A 20,495-nucleotide genomic window follows, 5' to 3' on the forward strand; every position below is an offset into this window, starting at 1 on the left:
CGGCCTCTACTTTATTCATGCTTTAATCAGCAGCTGCTGCGCACAGAAACTCTTTAGCTCTACATCTCCATGAATGAGTGTGAATGTGACTCTCACTTGGTTTTAAGCCCTTACTGCTCTAATTAACATTTTTCATCTGGTGTCAAATACTGACGACGGTTAGCAAATTGAAACCACGGGCGAGCAGAAACAGAATTACTACTGGCTCCTTTCACTTCCTCAGCAGATCTATATTCACATCAGATGTTTATTTTCATGACAGGAGAATGAGGAATAAGAATAATCCTTTTCTAACAAAGCAGCTTCTGAGACGGCAGAGGGATTTAACAAAGACGGTCGTGTTAGCGGGTGATTCATTCAGATGCAAGCACACCTTGCTCAGTGTTAGATGTGAGCAATAAATATGCTAATAAGTTACATTTGTTAACCTTCCTGTTGATTAGAAACTCATTTTCCTGGACAAACATGTTAGTTTGGGGTGTTAATCACTAAAACTTTGCGTAAAGCCAACACAGCTGACAGATTACACCGATCTAATTGAATAATGCTTCGTTTAATCTCAAATGCTAATGAACGCCGTCTGCAGTGAGTCGCTCACAGAGCCGAGGCAACAAAGAAGGTATCATATCACTGTAATCACTGTGTTAGTGTATTAGAGTATTAGCCAGATGAGAATATACACGAAAACAGCAAAATATCTGCGGTTTCTGTTTAGGAAATATTCAGTTAATAGTTGATTCAGTGATGGGACGCGCTGATCCAACTGACTCTACCTCTCCATGCTGAATACTAACCTGACATCACTTTCACTCTCTGAGACTGAAAATCTTATTATTTCATAACCTTGTAAAATAAAATGTAGCAGGAAGTGAAGCAAATAGATGGGCTTCATAATCAGTTTATAGTCAAAGACAGTTGAACATCTGCTGGACTCACAACTCAACTAAATGTCATACACTAAATAGAAATAAATAAATAAAAAAACCGTCATCTGGTATTTTACACCTGTGTCGTTTTTACATGGATTCCAGCTAAATGATCACTTTGAGTATAAGTATCATTATTTTGGTCTTTTCAGTATCTTATCCGTATTTTTAGTCTTTTTAACCATATCTCGACACAAACAGTACTAGTGACTGGCTGACCGAGTTTAGCCCCCAAAATAATGTTAGTGGACATAATGAATAAGTCTTTATTTAATCTCAAACAGTAATAAACACACTCAGCAACAAGAAGCTTACGAATTCAAGGCAAAGAAGAAGATATCGTCTAATTGTAATCTTAATAAATGTATGACTAACGCTCATGAGAGAATACGTTCAACAGCAGCATGAACCGCTTCTGTTTTAGGAAATGTTTTGTTAGCGGCTAATGTATTCAGTGTTAAAGGCCCATTGAGTCACTTATGACCTCTGTCAGCTTCTGTTTGCGTCCTGCAGGAAATCATGCAACTGTGAAAAAAGCCATCTCCTCTTTAACTGAAGCACATGCCCATATTAGTACAACAATGCAAACTCAAGCTATAAGATTTTGCACCCACGTTGATAATTCACAATTATCTCTCCTCTAAGCTTAAAGCCAATCGGCGATTCATAGATGCTTTCAGGATTTAGGTTTTTATAACTTTCTTTATCCTTTAATGTGGTATTTGCTGGTACTCGTAACTCCTAAAAATGAGAGCCGGGCTTATCTTTAGCCTAAACTGATGGTTAATCTTTGAGCATCCTGCTCCAGATCTCCTCCCCGCAGCGCTAAACACACTTAGTTATTCTTCCTGAATCACAGTTCATTTGTAAAATTATTATTTCCCATCCTGCTTCTGCTCCCTGTAGACTACATGTGGGTTCTTATGGGACAGTTATACCCATTGCAAACAGCTCTGTACTGTTTATACCAGCTGTGAGGGCACGAGTACTCGCCGAGTATTGAACTGAATACTAGTTGTCACCGCGCAGACAAAACCTCTACATCAGTACACACACATATGAGGTGTAACTGGTTCTTTACACTCAGTGAGACCTACTGACCGTAGGACCAGCTGACAAATATCTGCTAAGAAAATGTTTACGCTCATCTTTTATTGGTTTGGGGTGGAGCCTTACTCGTGGATAAGGTAGATATGGCTTTTCAAAAAGTGAAAAACCCAAAGTTACCCTTCAGATCTGCAGTGTAGCGTGTTAATAAAAAATAAATGAAGCTCTTTTCAAGAGGTCAGACAGGACAGAAAGAAATACAACAAGTCTTATTCTCAAATTCTGGGCCTTTGAATAAGTTACTGCTTTCACAATAAGGTTATTAGTTAGAAATCACAGGTCTTCAGTATTTGCCAAACAATTCTAGGCATCTACACCAATGAGCAACACCAACAAAGTACTGAGTGGTGATGTGACCACACTGTTTATCTTGTTATAAAGCTGCGTTCTGCCTGCAAATGTAGGTCCTGGAAATACTGTGTAGGTTACTTTGACAGTCCAGCCCTTCCTCTCCAATTCCAGCCGATTGCCAAAGCAGGAAAAACAGCTGAGAAATGGCTCAGAGAACATGACCTTATCGTGGTTAGGGAGTTTGGAGCCTTGTTTGTAAAGTCTTTATCTTACACTTTAGTTACTTGTACTCGTGTTCTTTCAGAGTTTTTCTTAATCAGCCAGTTTCTTATCTGCACCTCGGCCTATATTCTCCCCAATTTCCCTTTGTTCTCTGCTGCATCGTGTGTTTCCCAGCTGTCATCCTTTAATTACTTATAAACCTGTTTTTCTTTTTTAACCTCACGATTTCCATCTTCCTGATTGCCTGACTCTTTTTGCTTCGTCATTTTGACTGAAAGTTTTGGACTTTGTTGACTTTTTACTTCAGGCATCTGCATGTACGGCCTCTTCTCTGTACATTCCCAAAACAGGAGGATCCTCTGAATCTAATTCTGGTGTCTCGACATCAGAAAGCACAGAACAGTCCTGGAGGCCGCAGCCTCACCTGTACCATCATAGTCAGGTGGTGTTAGGGATGTAGTTTTCTGATCTAAAGGCATGTTGTACTTGTAGGCAGAGCAGTCCTGTGCACTGACTGCTAATGTCAGCATAGCTTAACTTACATGCTGACTTGGCATAGTTGCAATTGTCACACCATGACCATCTGCATTTAGTGTGATGACGTGCTGACATTTGCTAATTAACACTAAACACAATGTTTGATGGTGCTAGGTGAGTTTTCATCTTGAGGAGGGCATTTAACTATATTTTATAACAATCTATCCAGTTGTTGTTAAGACATTTCACTCAAATTTGAATACGGCTGATGTTTAAATCTATGCAACAACTGGTCCACTTTCAGTCTGAATGTCTCACATGTAACAGAAGAAAGCAGGAGCCTTGAAATCTTAAAGTATTAGCCTCTAAATTATTCAAGGTCGGACAATCTAATTAATAACTGTGAGTATAAGTTTGAACTATAAATTTATAATAATCAAAGTCTCTCTGTTATTGGACATTTCAGAGTTCGGAGTCATAAAGAACGCCTCAGTGTGTGAAGGTGGAGGTTCAACCAAAGGCAAAAAAGGTCTAATCATCAGTACGTGTGTATGTTGTATTCAAATCGACTCTGTATTTGTATCTCTGCTGAGCTCCAGCTCAGTAGCGCATTTCCCTGAACTGGAGCGAGACGTGTGTGAGCAATGTGTGAGCTGAAAGCTAAAATCCCTTCAAACACGATAACGGTGAACGTCTCTCAATAAACTGACATTCTCAGCTCAACTGTTGAGTAAATCAGCGCTTTATGCTGCAGTCCTGCTTCATGGCTTTTCCCCTGAAGGACACAGTTTATTCAATAATAACTACCTCCTATCCAGCTGTCAATTTTCTACATCTATTCATCCTCCAGGGTCACAGTTAGTCCAAGTCTAGCCTGACACGAGCTGCATCAGACAAAGATATGGCTACTTGAAAATTGGGGTTATTTTCTTCTTTCTTGAAATATAATCAGAGGTGCACACATCCATCACTTAAGTAGAAGTACAGATACATGTGTTAGAAAATACTCCGGTAAAAGCTGAAGTACTGACTCACATTAAAGTGAAAAAGTTCAGACATATACTCAAAGTACAAAAGTAAACGGCAGTTCTTTGGAGGTCACTTCTACCAGCTATTTGTGTGTGCGAGGCTAACTGAACCTCACGTTGTATAAATATAATAATACATCTTTCTCCATCTCTGAGAGTGAACTGTGCACTGACCTTTCATTTGTCTCCCTGGGAAATACAGAAACTGCACAGAAACAGTTTGTGTGTTTGCTGATATCTGCTGGAAAGTTGCCTTTTTAATTACCTGCCACTTAGAAAATGTTACTACATTTACACTTGCCGAAGCACCGCAACCAAAACTACACCTTGGCCTGCATATAGTGGCCTCAGTGTAGTGCAATAAATGATGCATAAATGATATGTTTGTGGCCTCTTTCATTTTACATCAGTAGCATTGATAACGGAGTTTAATATCATTCTTTCCAACTGCTTTGACATAATTAATAACTCCCCTCAGATGTGTTGAACCTAAAGTAATGAAGCTGTTTTGAAGAGAAATATTTTGATATTTGTGATCAAATGTAGGGAGTAAAAGTTAAAGAAAAACAGTTATCCTTCTTTCTTTTTTTTACTGCCCTTTGAACTTCTCAGCTATTAACGATTTGCCTTTTCTCATTTAACTCGATCCATGACTCACTATGATGCTTTTACTTGGGAGGGACAGAAAAAATATTTTAAATAATACAGTTGAGGATGTAATTAAAACTTTGGATGGCATTTGGGTTAAAGGGGTTAAAGCAGCTCAGTGGGTGCATAACAGTGAGTCACAAACAGAACCTAATGGTGCATAATTAAATCCGGAGATCGGGCTCGTACTACGTGTCATTTCAAAATCAGAGCCGTGGGATCATCTTTCTAAAAGACGAGCTAATCTTCTTTAATTCTGGTTTCAAATGATGTGAAAATGCAGTTTCAGGAGCTTTTTTTCTGTTTTACATTCCAATGGGAAACATTGCAGTCGGTACAGATCTTCCAGCAGTTTTCAAGAAACTTGTTTTAAAGCACAAACTAATGAAGACAAAATAGGTCCTGTGACTGCAGCTGAAACTCCGTCTGATCTGTTTGTGTTTTCCATCCTGTGACTCAGATTCTGGAAGGCTTATATCCTCGGAGGAGATCTGGTCGGAGCACTCGGTATTGATCAGACAGGCTGATGTTTCAACTAATGCGCCTTTCACCGAGCCTAATGCTGCAGGGATGTTTTCTGCACTTTTGTATTTAATGTGCAATGTGAGTCCAGCATGATGAGCTCATTCCTTTGATTTTCATGTTCACTGGTTTGTGCTGTAAAGTTTTAGTTTATCTGTGATCCTAACCTCACCTGTAGCCACAAGCTGTGGGTTTCACTGATACATGCACTTGAAATGAGTGACTGTCTGAGCTTTCACTCGGAGCTTTATTTAGATTTATTTTATCTTAGATTTATTGCATTCTCATTAAACCTCCACCTGTGGTCAAAGGAATGAGGCAAGTTGTGTAAAGCCTTGAGTGCTAAGATAGAATAGAAATATGCTATATAAGAACCAGTCCATTTACCATTTCAGACATGTCCAACTGGGAGAAGACACCAGGAAATGCTGAAGAGCCGTGCTGTAATAGCCGTGCCTGCACATGTTTGAACCCAAAAATCCAGCTTGTTTGGCTACAGTGATCAGATGCCATGCTTGGGTAGAGTTAAATAAATCATACCCTGGTCTGCTTGAAAAGCTGGACCTCAGTTGTACTCAGGTACATCACACAGTGTGATCACTGTCCTCACTCCAATGCTGCCTCCATGAAACTCACTTTAACCGGTGACACAGGGCAGTGTGTCACTGCTTCCCCAATTAAGTCCCAAAATGCATACAATTGTGAAGACAACTGTGCAAGAGCACATCTCAAAAGAGAGAGTGTGAGAGAGAGGCTGAGATGCTGAGACAAACTCTCGGGCCCAGATCAGTGAGATCAGTTAGAGCAGTGTGAGTACAGGGAAATTTAGAGGAGGGGCAACTGTGTTTGAGCACAGTATACAGTGAATCAGTGCTTAGTGCGAGCACTAATGTCTGGCTTGGAAACACCCCTTTATTTCCCCAGAAGGAGGAGGGGGCTGGTGAGAAGGAGGTGTGGGCACCTGACCCAGATAAGCAGCAGATGATGGATGGATAATTAAGAACAGACTAGATCAGATCAGCGGTGCCACTGGCTCATCTAATAGGGTAAGAATTATGAGTTCAGTTGGGCATCTTTTATAAAAAAGGACTGACCGCAGCATCCTGAGTGACAGCTACAGCTACCTCAGGTGCCACTAATTAAACGTGATGGACAGAAAACCTCCTCTGGGCTACTGTTTGGAAGCACTAAACATTTTGGCCATTTTGGTCATTGCTTATCAAAGGATGGTACGATATTAATAACTTGTTCACCGCGCTCTAACTGGCAGAGTTTTATCATCTGTTTTACAGTAAATGGTACCAAGTATTTGTTTTTAAATTGAAAGTGTTTAAGACCATAAATTAATCTGAGAAGTGTTTAGTGAGGTGAAATGAAATGTAGGCTCATTTTTCCATACAATTGCAACCAGACGCAGTCTCCCCCTGCAAACCGCTAGAAGGAATTCAAGCTATAGACATTTCTGCATTAGCTTTGCTGCAGGCCTGTTCCTTTTCTCATTTTTCGCTTTATACATGCTCCCCTCGTCTCTTAGTCCCTTCAACCAGAGCAGGGCATAGGAGACGGGGGAGGAGTTACAAGGAGAAAGGAGCCGAGGAGACAGGCTTTTAACTATGAGACAGACTTGCTTTGGAGCTCATTTTATTGCCATGTCAATAAATCATGACATTTAGCACAGCTGCATTATCTGCTCTGCTTTGTTACAGCCTACATCTGTATTTATTGATGTCTGATGTCATACGAGCGTAACAGTGTTCATGACAGCTTTTATATTTAGTGCTGCTTTTAATTAAATTTACAGCGCCGTCTTAAAAGATACATTTTTTTTTAAATCACACAAACGTTCAAGAGCAGAAAGTTTCATCATGGATGTGACCACCTTAAATAACTGAAACATCTTATCAAACGAAGGACTAACTGCTCATAGATCGCTCCGAGTGCCGCTGTTTGGATACTCCAAAGATTTTGCAGGCGTCTTCTACAGGTAATAAATCTGCAAAGAATATACCTGTGTATCTTCGATCCTCTGTCCTCCAGATGCATTTTAGGAATTGGGACATCCTTGAACATGTAGACATGTTCAAGATGTACTGAGATTATTTTTGATCAGAAGCAGAAGGGAGGAGGACAGAGGAGACTAGGAGGCAGAAAATAAAGCAATGAGAACATTCTGTTAACTTCCAAATTTCTATTTAGATCAAGCCATGAGATCATTGTCGATGTTTCGATCTTCACGGCCTGAATTCTTCTGTTTTACTTGCATTTGAATCTAGTTGAATAGGATTTATTCTGTCTGTCAGTCTGTAGCGTTTGGTTTGTCGCACTTGGTCAAGAACTCCCTGTTTCTGAGTCTGAATCATCTCTCCGAGCTCCTCATCTCTCTCCACCTGCTGGCCTCTCTTTGTGCAGGCCAATAAATTACACAGAGGAGTCGTGTTTATGGAGGTAAACAACTCAAAGGCTGCTGCGGGATCAGAGCTCAATGCAAACAGCACTTGATCAAAACTGAATTCTGTTTCTGATGCCATGATTCCAGGTGCTCACGGTGGCAGGCGGGTGCAACCCATGCATTTATACACGCTGATGTAACAGGCTTGCAGGATGCATTTCTATCACAGCCATGTTGTTGGGTGGTCTGACGTATTCCTGCATAAAACCAGTGTTTTTGTGCTCGTTCTTGATGTTCTGTTGACAGCAACAGGAAATAAGGTTTTTATTTTATTTTATTTTAAAACAACAAGCAAAGTTATTTTAAGCAATTTGGGAAACTACTTTGAATTTTTATGTAAATGACCATTGTGTAAGTTTCCTTTAATAGTGGCTCAGTAGTTTATGGTTTACACATTCACCTAGTATGTAAAAGATCTCTGGTTCAATCCCAGAAGGCGACACAAGTCTTTTGTGGCGTTTTTCAGGAAGAGCATCTGGTATATAAAACAGCTGCATGCTGTGGTGACCCATGGTGAAAAAGGGAGCAGGTTAATGTAGCTTGCTTTATTGAAATTTCCTTTTACACCAGTGGCTATGTGATGCACACAGATACAGACTTCTGCAACCTTTGTGGAGATTTAACCTTCTCCTGCCATGTTAACTGCTCTTTAATTCTCACTTTTAAAAAAAAATAAATTTCACTGATATGTCAGGATAAAAAAAAAAGACAAGAAATGTGGAGTAAACTGAGTGTGGCATCTATTTAATGGATTTATCATAAAGTTATGTGAACATTTATGTTCATGTTACTGAATATGTTATGTTCTAGTGGCTCTGAGTTTGTTTTACATGCAGCTTCTGATTTCTTGTTTTATTTTAGCTCCTCTTTCCTGTCCAGTCCGTCTCCGTCTCGTCTCCGTGTTTGTTCACCTCCGGTCTCCACAGTCGTGCCCCCGTGTCTGTCTGGTCTCTCTGTGTTCTGTCACCGTGACCGTCTGTGTTCCCCGTCTTGTCTAGTTAATACATCTGCAGTCCTGGTCCCATGTCCATCTCAGTGTTTCATCAGTCTGTCTGTTTAGTCAAGTGTCAGGGTGCTCGGTCTGTGACCCAGCATTTTGAGCTTATTTTGTATTTTTGATTTCTTAGGTTATATTTGAATATGTTAAGTTCTTATGTTACTTTTAATTAAGGTTTAGTATAATCTATGTTATCATCAAGGTCCATTTAGTTTTGAGTTTTTGTCTGTTTTGTCCTCTATGTTTAACTTTCAGTTTTGCCCGTGCTTTCGTCTCCCTTATCTGTTCTCATGTGTCTCTCCTCATGTTTCGCGTCTCCCCAGTTTGTCATGCGTCTCGTGTCTGTGTGTTCTATGTTGTCAAGCTCTTGTTGTCATGTCCCATTATGTTTCCTGTTTTATTTTGAAGAGTCCCGCTGTGGCATCATGTTCATTTGTGTCAGCTGTGTTTCCCCAGGTGTTTCCACTTCCCTCATTACCCTTTTGTGTACTTAAGTCCTCTGTCTCGCTCTGTTCATTGTCAGCTCATCTATTTAGCTCATCTGAAGCATTGGTTGTCACAGGTTCATGTTTTATATGTGTATGTAGAGTTTTCCATGTCTAGCGTTAGCTTTCCCAGTTCAGGTTATAATTTAGTTTTCACCATTGTCATTTTGTTTCTACGTCTTTCTGGTTTCTGCTTTTGGGTACGCTCCTCAAACACACCAAACAACCCGGCTGTGACAGTCAAGTCCACGTGTCTGAGTCTCAGTGTGCGTTACATCTTGTTTTATTTTGTTAGTAGTCTGTCCTGTTAATCAGATTTAGTTCACCTGTGTTCCCTGGTGTGTTCCAACTCCCTGATTATCTCATGTGTACTTAAGCCTCTAGTTTTCTTCACTTTCTAGTTGCAGTCCCCCCTCATGCTCTAGTTAAATAAATCTGCCATTTCCCAACCAATGAAGCTGTGCTTTGAGTTAACGTTTGTCTCTGGATTCCTGCATTTGGGTCCACTTCCTGCCTGCTACACTGTCCCGTGACAGTTTCATACCAGAATGCTGATCGTATCCATGACTGTTCAGTTATATAAGTCTGAAAATGCTGGGAATGTTTTGTTGTAAAAGCTCAAAGCTTCTGTAAGTGTACATCACTTCAAACAGGGAGAAAGCAACAGGGAACAGGCTTTAAGGGTTAGAAAAGTTACCTGGACTAACTATTACTACAACAGCACTTAAAAGACAAAGTGACAGCAGCACATACATAAAGCATTAATCACTGATGGAACAACAAAAAGGACGGACGTCTCCGTTTTGTCTCCCTTTCTTACTCTTTCTGCTCCTCTCCCTCTCTCCAGGGTCCACAGCTGAGAAGTGATACATGGCTCAGTAATAGCCTGAACCCAGGGGACAGCAGCTCTGTGGCCTTGGTAAGAGACTATCAACACTGGCACACCTTCACACCCGGTCACACACAGACAGTCACGAGAGTGCCGGCGTACACACAGGAGTACACACAGGTTTGACTAATAGTAGCTCCTGCAGGCTGTGACACCACCATTTTCTCCCAACAGAGCATCCCTTTTCCTTTTTCATGATGTTGTGACACGTGCAGGAGTTGAAATTAATATTCCTTTTGTCTGCTTTCCAAAGTCTCTGAAACAGCATTTAGACTGGGGACGTACGTCTGTGTAGCTTCTCACTCATCCGGGTCAGTCCTGAGAGCTTAGAAAGGAGAACACTTGCATTTACAGGACAAAGGACAGTCTTTTGAGGATGTCAGTGTTCACATTTTGGACAGAGAAGACAGATGGCGTGAAAGAGGAGTAAAGGAGGTCATCTATGTCCACTGTGAATGAGCATCATTGAACAGAGGCAGTGACTTACAACATCTGTTATAAGCCACTGACAATGCAGTCTTGAAATCCCTTCCAAGGTGCTTCAATCACCACTTACACTTTGCCCAGGTGACCTCAACACATCACACGATGGGGTGGACATTACCCCTGGAGATGGTCTAAACCTACACCTTTTTCACACCTTAGCTCATGTGATGAGTCACAGAATCAATAGTGGGTCATTGACATTAAGGATCACCTTAAACAAAGACAACCCGACTTGGAATAAAATACCCAGGACTCTCCACCATTTGTTTTTAGAACTGAAGAAGCCTCTACCACGAGAGATTACATCTTCTAAAACATAAGCAATCCCATTATTCTTTTTTTAAATCCTCAAGACTACACTAGGGATGACTCAAAATGTTGGAGTGTCCCTTGTGTTTGATTGACCTGTCATTTAGACAAGGAACAGAAAACAGACTCCTCAACTTGTCTAAAAGACAGAAAAATCTTCAGAAGACATTTAAAAATGTTAAATCGATGAAGTTAAAAAATGTCCAAACAAATAGTCTTTAAATGACTAGTGGACATCCTCAGTCCACTAGTCACTAGTCGTTGTTGGTTCAGGTTCAGATGGCTCGTTTGGTCACTACACTGTGATGAAGCCCATTAGTTTTGGTCACACCTGTGGCTGTTTGGCAGTACACTGTATGCAATGATTACAGTGTGTTTTCATTCACTAAAGTAAAAGAAGTGTTGGTATATGTTGCTTGTTTGCTGTAGAACAGGTGTAAGAGTAAGGTGGAGACATTCAGCTTCATCTTCTGGTGAGATTTTGTTCATGGCTCTTAGTTCCCTTAAGCCAAACTTAAGCAGACATCCATCCATCACTCACTATCCCCGCCTGCTTTTCATCCAACGTGGCTGGAGCCTTTCCCATGTACCACCGAGTGAGAGACGGGGCACGTCCAAGCTGCCAGGCCGTCACACAAGTGACACATGGAGACAGACAACTATTCACACCTCTGCCAATTTAGAGGCACTAATTAATCTGAACTACAGTCTGAGGCAGGAAGGTGGAGCACCAGCAGAGTCAGACTGAAAATGAAACCCAGAAAAGCCTCGGCTGTCTGGAGGTTTCAGAACCATTTGTTTATAGGTCAGCAAAGCTGATCAATTAATAATAAAATACTGAGATGAATTATGAAATTTAAATGACATGTTCGATTCGTCACGTGTGCCTCAGCCACTCGGTCACTCCACCTTTTTTAATGTTTCAGTGACTGTCTGAAGTCTGACTCACAGTGATGGTGCCAAACCAACACAGCAGACACACTACTGGGGCGTTTTTGCCTTGACTCTGGTTTTTAGCAGTAAAATTAATAATCAGTTGAATTGAGGGCAGATTACTGACTCAGCCAGATGAGACCATCCCACTGTCTGGCCATGAAAGAAATCCTTGGCAGGCTTGCATGTTTGTTAGAAAGAATCGTGTCCAGATGCACTGACCGACATATTAAAAGGCTTGTGCTCTTAATTAAAATGTGAATAAACATTTTAATTACAGCGATACACAAAACAGGATCATGGGCATAAAAGAGTGTTTTGTGCTTTATTCAGCTTTCTTTAGTGCTCTGATTTTGTCTTGTGGTATATATACTGGGAGTCACAGATTTGGGTGTTTTATCCTAATCTGCTCACTGAGTCTGGCATCATTTTCAGGTCCAAATGCTTGTTGAGTTTTTAGAAACTTAGCTTAAAGACGAGCGGCACTAAGCAGTGTAGATAAAAAGCTGGAGAGGCCAAAACAACACCTCAATAGTTTTTGGAGTGCTTGTGTTTAAAAAAAGAAAGCACTGTAGAAGGTAGAGATGATGGGTCTTATCCAAACTAGCAGACTGGAAACAGGGTCGATTATTATCACCTAACAAGCTTTGAGCCTCTGGGCTCAGGCTGCGATGAAGGCTTCAGAGTTGGGGTCGGTTCACTTCTTACAGATTCATTTTCACATTTCAGCACCAACTCGGTACATTTGAGGATATAATTCAGGCTTCACAGAGCTCCCTGTGGTGCCACCAAACTCTTTTCTCACTTTCGATAATGCGGGGGAGGAGGATGCCCCAAAAAGGAGTGCTTTCCCTTTAACTCAGGTAAATTCCCATGTACTGAAACAGACTGTCTGAACACTTTACGCTCAATACACTGCAAACACACACACACACACAGGCTTGCAAATACAGTGCTGTGAGAAAGTATTTGCCCCGTTCTGAATTTCTTATTTGTTTGCATATTTCTCACACTTAGATGTTTCAGATCATCAAACAAATTTATGATAACCAGAGTAAAAATATAATGCAGTTTTTAAATGATGATTTCATTTATTAGGGCAAAAGCTACCAAATCTACCAGGTCCTATGTGAGAAAGTAATTGCTGCCTGTTGTTATATCTTGAATTAACTGCAATTAACCACATTTTTCAGAAAGAAGACTTAAATTTCACCAGGTGCACCCCGGCCTGATTACTGTCAGTTTAATCAATAAATCACATAAATAGAACCTGTCTCACAAAGTGAAGTAGGCTAAAGATTACACTCTGCAGGGGATGCAAACAGCTGGAAATGGCCAACGGCCGAGTAGCCATTCCTGACTTATTTGATGTCTGCAGGCATAGTTGAGACTTCATCACAAAAAACAGGAGGCATACAGACATCCATGGTGCTGACTCTCTAATGAAATTTATACCACTGGGACCCAAGCAGACCCTAGAAGTCTCAGAAAATATGATCCCAACTTTAATATCTCAAAAAGCAGTACATCATGTTACATCCACGAAAGAAACTAAGTAACTGACATCTATCATCCTCAAATGGGTTACAAAGCCGTTTTTAATGCTTTAGCACTCCAGCAAACCACAGTAAGAACCATTATCCACAAACGGAGAAAACTTGGGACAGCAGTGAACCTTTCCAGGCTGCCCAAGCAGATTTACTCCAAGAGGGTCACAAAAGAAACCAGAACAAAACCTAAACAACTGCAGGTCTCACTCATTTAAGGTCAGAGTTCATGATTCAATAGTAACAAATAGACTGAGCATGAATAGTGTCCATGGGAGAGTTCAGAGGAGAAAACCACAGCTGGCCAAAAGGAAAACATGAAGAGTTCTGGTTAACTTTTCTGTGGACTGATGAAGGTTTGAGTCCTGTTACATCTGGTGTAGGATTAACACAGCATTTCATAAAAAGAACATCATAACAACACGGAGGCGGTAGTGTCATGGTCTGGGGCTGCTTTACGGCTTTCAGGACCTGGATGAATTTATGGAACCATTAATTTTGCTCTCTAACAGAAACATCTGAAGGAGAATGTCTGGCCATGAGTTTGTGCCCTGAAGCTCGATGGCACTCGTGTTATACAGCAGGACAGTGATGCAAAACACACCAACAAGTGGCCTAGACAAAGTCTGGTCTTAAATCTGATTTGGCGTGACCTTAAACAGGCTTTAAAATCCACAGTCTGGCTCAATTAAAGCAATTCTACAAAGAACTGTCAGAATTCATCCTGAGTGATGGGAAAGACTCATTGTCAGTTACTGCACTGCAGTCCGTACTGCCAAGGTTGACACAACCAGTTTTTAGGTTTTGGGGGCAAGTTTGGATAACTTTGCAAAACTGCATTTTTCATTTATCCAGGTTATTGTTGTCCAATATCAGAAGTTGTGTGATCTGAAACATTTAAGTGTGACTCATACGCCAAAAATGAAGAAATCAGGAAGAGGGCAAACATTTTTTTTGCAGCACCACGTATCTTTGGGGGCGGGTCTTTAACCTTTCTAAGGGCTACACTGTGTAACAACAGGAGACAGTTCTGGATGAGTAACAGCGCTTCTTTCTCACCTCCATAATATTTGAGGGGCCAAAAATCAACACTCATGCTACCACTCTCACGCTGGAGAGCGCTCAGATGTAACAGGAGAGCTGAGGACGCCAGCACCAGAGTGTCTTTTGCATTCTGTCACGGAGGCTTTCAGCAAAATGGAAAAATAGATTGAGGTGTGCAGCAAATGGAGCAGACACTAATTTTTTTTTTTTTTTTAAAGAGATAATAGCACTTTACCTGATCCCCATCTTTCCGTACCGGCACGGCATCCGCTGCTGGAGAGGCAGAGAGGGAGAGAAAATGAGATGAATTTAAGATTTCATTATCAGGTGCTTCAGTAGTTACAGGTATGATGCCACATGCAGAAAACAGGAATCGGTTTAAGCTGTCTGTGATAGGAGAAGGTGAGACAGGAAGATACAGTGAGGGAGAAACACTGACAGCAAGAGGGAGAAGCAGATAACAGTATGTCACACTGAAGCCGCCTTCGGCCTGCTCGCTGTGGAGGAATGACAACGCCGTCCAGTATTTCTCTCTCACACACACTCGAGCACAAACACACCGAGCTAAAATTAGATTAATTATCCACGCCAAGCTTTGGCACGCAGAGGGCACAACGAGTGTGAGTCATAGAGGCCAGAGATGACTCTGAAATATCTCAGAGTGATAACAGTGGATGCTTATTATTGCCAGTAAAGTTAATAATTTAGTGCTAATAAAATAGAAAACAGGGACCACTGTTCTCTGGTGGAGCAGAGTAGAGAGACTGTGATGACAGCTGACTCACCACTCGTCTTGCTTTCCTTGATGACCTTGAGAATGACCTTAATGCTAAATTAAGTTATCCAATGAATCTGTCAGTGTAGCAGCTCATGCTAGCACTCTGTGTGAGAGCTAGCAACAAACGAAACAATGATGAGACACAAACAGGCTGTCCTGCATTATTTTTGCTACATTACTGGATGTACTGTGCACCAGAGCAGCATTAATACCCCGGAGTACTGTGCAAAAGTCTTGAGCCACCTCTTCATTCTTAAATTTTTCTATAAAAATGGGAAATAGGTGCAATTATACACGAGAATACAGTGCATAAGGCAAAAGGACCGTTTTTATGAGCTTGAAAGTTAATAGTCTGAACTCTTTTCATCTGGACTTAATGTTTTCTTCCACTGAAAACGTTAAGTCCAGATGAACAGAATTGACTTTCTGGGATTTCCTTACCTGGATGATTGAGCGTGCATCAAGGCAAGATCTTTTAGATATGATTTCTTGTCATTTCAGGAATCATTTTCCAGGCTTCTTGAAGGACATCCAAAGCTGTGTTTTGGATGTCGGCTGCTTTTTAATGCACTGGCAGTTTGTTTGGGATCATCGTCATGCTGAAAAATAAAGCTGTTGCCAATCAGATGCTTTCCAGATTGTAATGCATGGTGGAAATCTGAGAAAAGAAATCTGATAGCACTTTACTGTCATTCACAATGACAATAAATTGAATCAGAATTTTTACATTTGGATCAATCACTCTATAAAACCTGCTGCCACTGATTTTTCCACCCAGTTCTTGTGTAGTTTACCTCGGCCTTTTCTCTCTGGTCTCCAGCCTTAAGAATGACGTCTTGACAGTAACCATTTCTGATCATGCTTCTGTGAACAGTAGAAGAGCTAAGTGCCTCCTTCAGATCCTGTGCTAAGTATTTTTCTCCTTTTTTTTTTTTTTTTTTTTTTTTTTGAAGGACGTGACTTTCAGATACCTTTCACCTGCTATGGATTGTTTTTTGTTTTTTTCTCTTAGACCTGCCAATTCCTCCTCCAGTCGTCCAGTTTACCCACATAGTTTTAACGACACACTGCGCACCATGCCAGGATATGCCAAGTTTTCAGCTGTCTGAGAATGAACTTGTTGGTGCAAACATACCATTTTATGATTGTCAAACTGTATTATCGTTGGCATTTTTTATATATTTAACTAAAGAAATGGGAAGAAATTGTGCTGTTTTAACAGGCTGCCATAACAAAATGCCAAAAGCTAAAACTTTAAATTGCTTCTTTGTGAAGTCTGTAGACATAACACTGATGTATGCCTTGAGATAGATTCCTTTTTGTGTGCTTAAATGACTCATAGGTCAGTGTCAAGTGGCCTAACAAAAAACGAAAGCATTTCTCTGAAAATGGTCAAGTCCGAGGACTGGACTGAGGCTTCAAAGACTAACTGGAAGCAAAATATGATGAAAGGATGGCTCAAGACTTCTGCACAGTACTGCAGGTGCCTGAAGTTGTACATGTAGTGTGCCAGCTCAGAGATTACAGTAAGCAGGCAGTAGAAAAAATGCCACAGTAATTTGCATCCAATGGCAGATTTATACCAAGTGTCAACATTCTGCAGTAATGAATTATTTTTCTGTAAATCGAGGAGTGTTTACTACATTAAACTGCATGACTTTATTCAGATTTGGTGCTTGAATTAGACTTTTCCCACCAAATTTATTAATGTTTATTAATGCATTGCACTGTATATTAACGATGCCAGAGAAATGTTAAAGCATGTTACTGAAAACCAGGTAAAAAATGAGGCGCTTGTGTTACACTTGTACTGCTCATCCATCTCATCAGCCATCGTGCTTGATTACATTTTCCCTGATATCGGTTTTCCATCACCTTTTATACGTTGATGAAACCTTTTCGCATTCCTGACATCGCCCAAATTTTGGTGGGAAAAAAGTCAAACAAGAATGGAATAAGTGCATCTTCAGTGGCAAACGCGGCGCAGTTCTCTACTCTATAATTGCCAAGGAAATTCCAGACAACCTGCACGAATGCTTCCAAGCTGCTGGTTCAGTGGGCTTCAGCTCCTTTTGAGTTCATTGTCAAGCATCAGGTCATAGATTTCAGGACCAAGAAAGACACCTTCCTTAATTATTGGTTAATTAAATGTATTTCTTAAAAGCTGAAGCACATCACGTTTCCGTCAGGCTATAATAGCTGTCCAATACTTCATAAATAACAAAACAGGATGTTCTAGATGAAAATGGTTTTTAGATTTTGAGTTAGTAAAATTTGTTCCAGGTGCAGGTGAAAGAATCCCAGGAGCAAAGTGCTTGTTAACCAGTGTTACTGGATAATAAAATTAAATAGTTAGATCCTGAATACAGCATAAAGCTGTTCAGTATTTCAGGTCAATATAATAAACCAAATCATTCTCAGCAGATTGTATTGATACAAAAAAGAGTGAAAACCGGGCTACAGACACAGAGGGCTGAACAGAGACTTCTTGAGCTCTAAATCATGTTAACAGGAATATGAATGGCTCTTTCCAGTAAGCTGTCCTTGATGCTCCTGTTATGATTCAGGAGCCTTGGGAGGGCTGTCAGCTAATGTGGTTCACCTGGTCATCCTGTGCCCTGAAGATCGTAAAAGCTTGTCTCTAAGCTCATTCTCTGTCTCAGCACCAGCTGGCATCAAGCTTTTAGCTCATTTATTTATTTATTTTATATTCAAGCACAAAAGTGCATACATTTAATTATATAACCAGCAACCAACATGCTATTAAAAAATAAAACAATCATATATTTTATGAAAGGGATGTGCATACATGCGCTATGCTAAACCTTAATAAATGACCTTGGTCTTATTTCTTGTGTGAACACTGTGGCAGTCGCTGAGTCAGTTTGTCGCAGTATGTTTCACGTAGCAAGCATCACATCCTAAATATATAAACAAAAACAGGATATGAGTCATAAGCAGGGAACTGAAGTGCACGGAAAAGTCTTCTTTTCTTCCTTCTTGGAAGCACCATCTTTTATTGCAGCATTAAGATGATTGAGAAGCAAATCTCTGTCCAGTATATCACTGAGTGCCAGCGCTAAAATTAGATTAATTATCCACGCCGTGCCTTGGCGCAGGAGGGCGTGACCTGTATGAGTCAGTGATGCCTGGGATATTGAAGGATATTAGAATTAAGTGGCACTGAAAGGAGGGGGCTCCCCCTTGTTAACACAGATTATAACCTACATCTGTAATATCTTTTGGTAGAAAGAACTGAGATAAAATCACTCCTGTTTGATCCAAAGGGCTGCAGGAGGACTAAAATACTTCAAGTCAAGTGCTATGAAATTAGTCCAACTTCAGCTAGCAGAAGTCAGGATGAGAGTGCTTATGAAGAAAATTGCCTAAGTTGTTGAATATCAATCTGAGGAGTAATCCTGGGCGTTGTACACTCATCATTAGAACAGTTCATTGCCTAAACCTTCAAAATCCTCCTTTAGCGCATCACTTCTCTCTCGTCTCCTTGCGAAAGGCTGGTTGAAGTGGATTTAACAGCTGTAATCAATAAGGCAGATTGACTCACTTATCAGGCTACGCTGCTCAAAGAGCCGACATTTCTTATGTATCGCATTCTGAACATATGGCCCAACATGCACACCGATGCTGTCTGCATTGATTTTAAACTCTCTCCCTGGTCCCGCCTCACTGGTCCCAAGCACGACAGTGTCTAAAAATACCTCAGCCTCCATAACTTCAATGGAGACCTAAGTTGTCTCTCCAAGGAGTACCAACAAAGACCAAAGGTGTAGGGAGGGTGTAGCTTTTTGCTCTTGTTCAGGGGTGGACAACACAGATGTTACACTTTATGTCAAGGGACAAGAAGGTGCTAAAAGCAATTGATTCAGTTACAAAGACCCTAGTGCTCACCAAGCTCCACTTGGAGGAAAAAGGTGTTTCTAATTATTTTTATTCCAAAACACAGATGTTTCATGGAAGTGTAGATGTGCCTTAAAACTGCATTAATTGTACTGGACAGCAGGGGGCGACTCCTGTGCTTACAGAAAGATTTCCAGTTGCGCAGACATCCATAGGAAAATGATCGCCGTTTCTGTTTTCTGTTGGGATCTTAGCAAACACTTTCCTGATGACTTTATGATCTCAGTTTCTAGTTTCATGTCTTACTGAATCAAACATGTTTATTTGGTGAATTGTGGTCTCCATCAGTCCCAGAAGGATGTTAAAGCAGAATATGGTTTAACACATGTAACTGGCAAGTTGTTTGCTGTGCGAACAACAATCTGTCCCTCACATAGAAACTATCCATCCATTCTCTTCCACTTATCCTTTTCAGGGTTGGAGGCGGCGGGAGGGGGACAGGTCACCAGTCTGTCGCAGGGCTAACACGTAGACACAGACAACCATTCACACTCACATTAACACCTGCAGGCCATTTAGTGTTTCCCATTAACCCTTCCCTACTAACTTTCATTGGTCCCTCGCTATAACGCGGTTCACCTTTCACGGCCTTGCTGTGTGCAGTTTTATTTTGTTTGTTTTTTACAGCGCATTGTGTTCTGCATCCTGATTGGCTGTAGACCACTGTCAATCAATCTCCTCCTTGCCGTGTCTCCTGTCTCCTGCGTTCAGCTTGTCAAATTTACATAAATCTTCGATCGCTCGCAGTGTGACTCTGAAGTGCTGCACTGGATGTTTGTAAGTTTTCTCCCCAAGAAACAACAATGTCGACGAAACGTTTTGCACCGTCAAAGGCACCTGCGATGGCGCCCAAAAGGCAGAGGAAGATGTTAACCGTTGCACAAAAAGTTGGACTTCTGGACATGCTAAAGGAAGGTAGAAGTTACGTTTTTTTTCTGACCATAAGGCGCATTAAGCGAACAAAACAGTCATATAAGGCAAACTTTACTCAACTCATTCTTCTTGCTTCCTCTACTTCCATAGTATTGATTCATTAATGTTGAATTCCCTCACAGCTGCTCTATTCCCATGTTCTGGACCTGAAAACAGAGTTTGATCTTTGGTTTCATTCTGTAATACTGGACTTATTTTTCTGCAAAGGTTTGAACTTTGAGAGTTTAAACAAGAGAGGGAAGTGTGAAAATGTTCAGTGTATAAAGTGTGTAGTGAGGGGTTTTACAGCCTTAAAACATCTATAATAATTGAAAAAAATAAAGTTGGCTACTTCGCGGATTTCACCTATCGAGGGTTATTTTTAGAACGTAACTCCCGCGATAAACGAGGGACCGCTGTATTTGTTTAGAAATGTCTCTTTAATAAAGTGTGGAGCTAGAGTCAGTCCCATAGGGTGAGAATCCAGGCTCTCCAATTCACCATTCAACAGCATTACTAATAATTAC

General features: G+C 40.8%; 1 protein-coding gene across 5 annotated transcripts in view; it reads right to left on the minus strand.

Annotated features, from left to right (window-relative positions):
• Positions 1-20,495, minus strand: part of LOC120728206 (involucrin-like) — a 71,239-nt gene that overhangs the window by 23,538 nt on the left and 27,206 nt on the right. For 4 of the 5 annotated variants that reach the window (XM_040023017.1, XM_040023013.1, XM_040023014.1 and 1 more), the window contains exon 2: positions 14,596-14,633. The exons of the other annotated variant lie outside the window; for it this stretch is intronic. Coding sequence is in view for 3 of the 4 variants with exons in the window: in XM_040023013.1 (XP_039878947.1) it covers positions 14,596-14,633 (38 nt within the window). In the remaining variant the exon portion in view is untranslated. The remainder of the gene's footprint in view (positions 1-14,595; positions 14,634-20,495) is intronic. 5 annotated transcript variants of the gene reach the window in all.

Source organism: Simochromis diagramma, unplaced genomic scaffold (genome assembly GCF_900408965.1).
Source record: "Simochromis diagramma unplaced genomic scaffold, fSimDia1.1 OVJJ01000307.1, whole genome shotgun sequence".
Lineage (NCBI taxonomy): Eukaryota > Metazoa > Chordata > Actinopteri > Cichliformes > Cichlidae > Simochromis > Simochromis diagramma.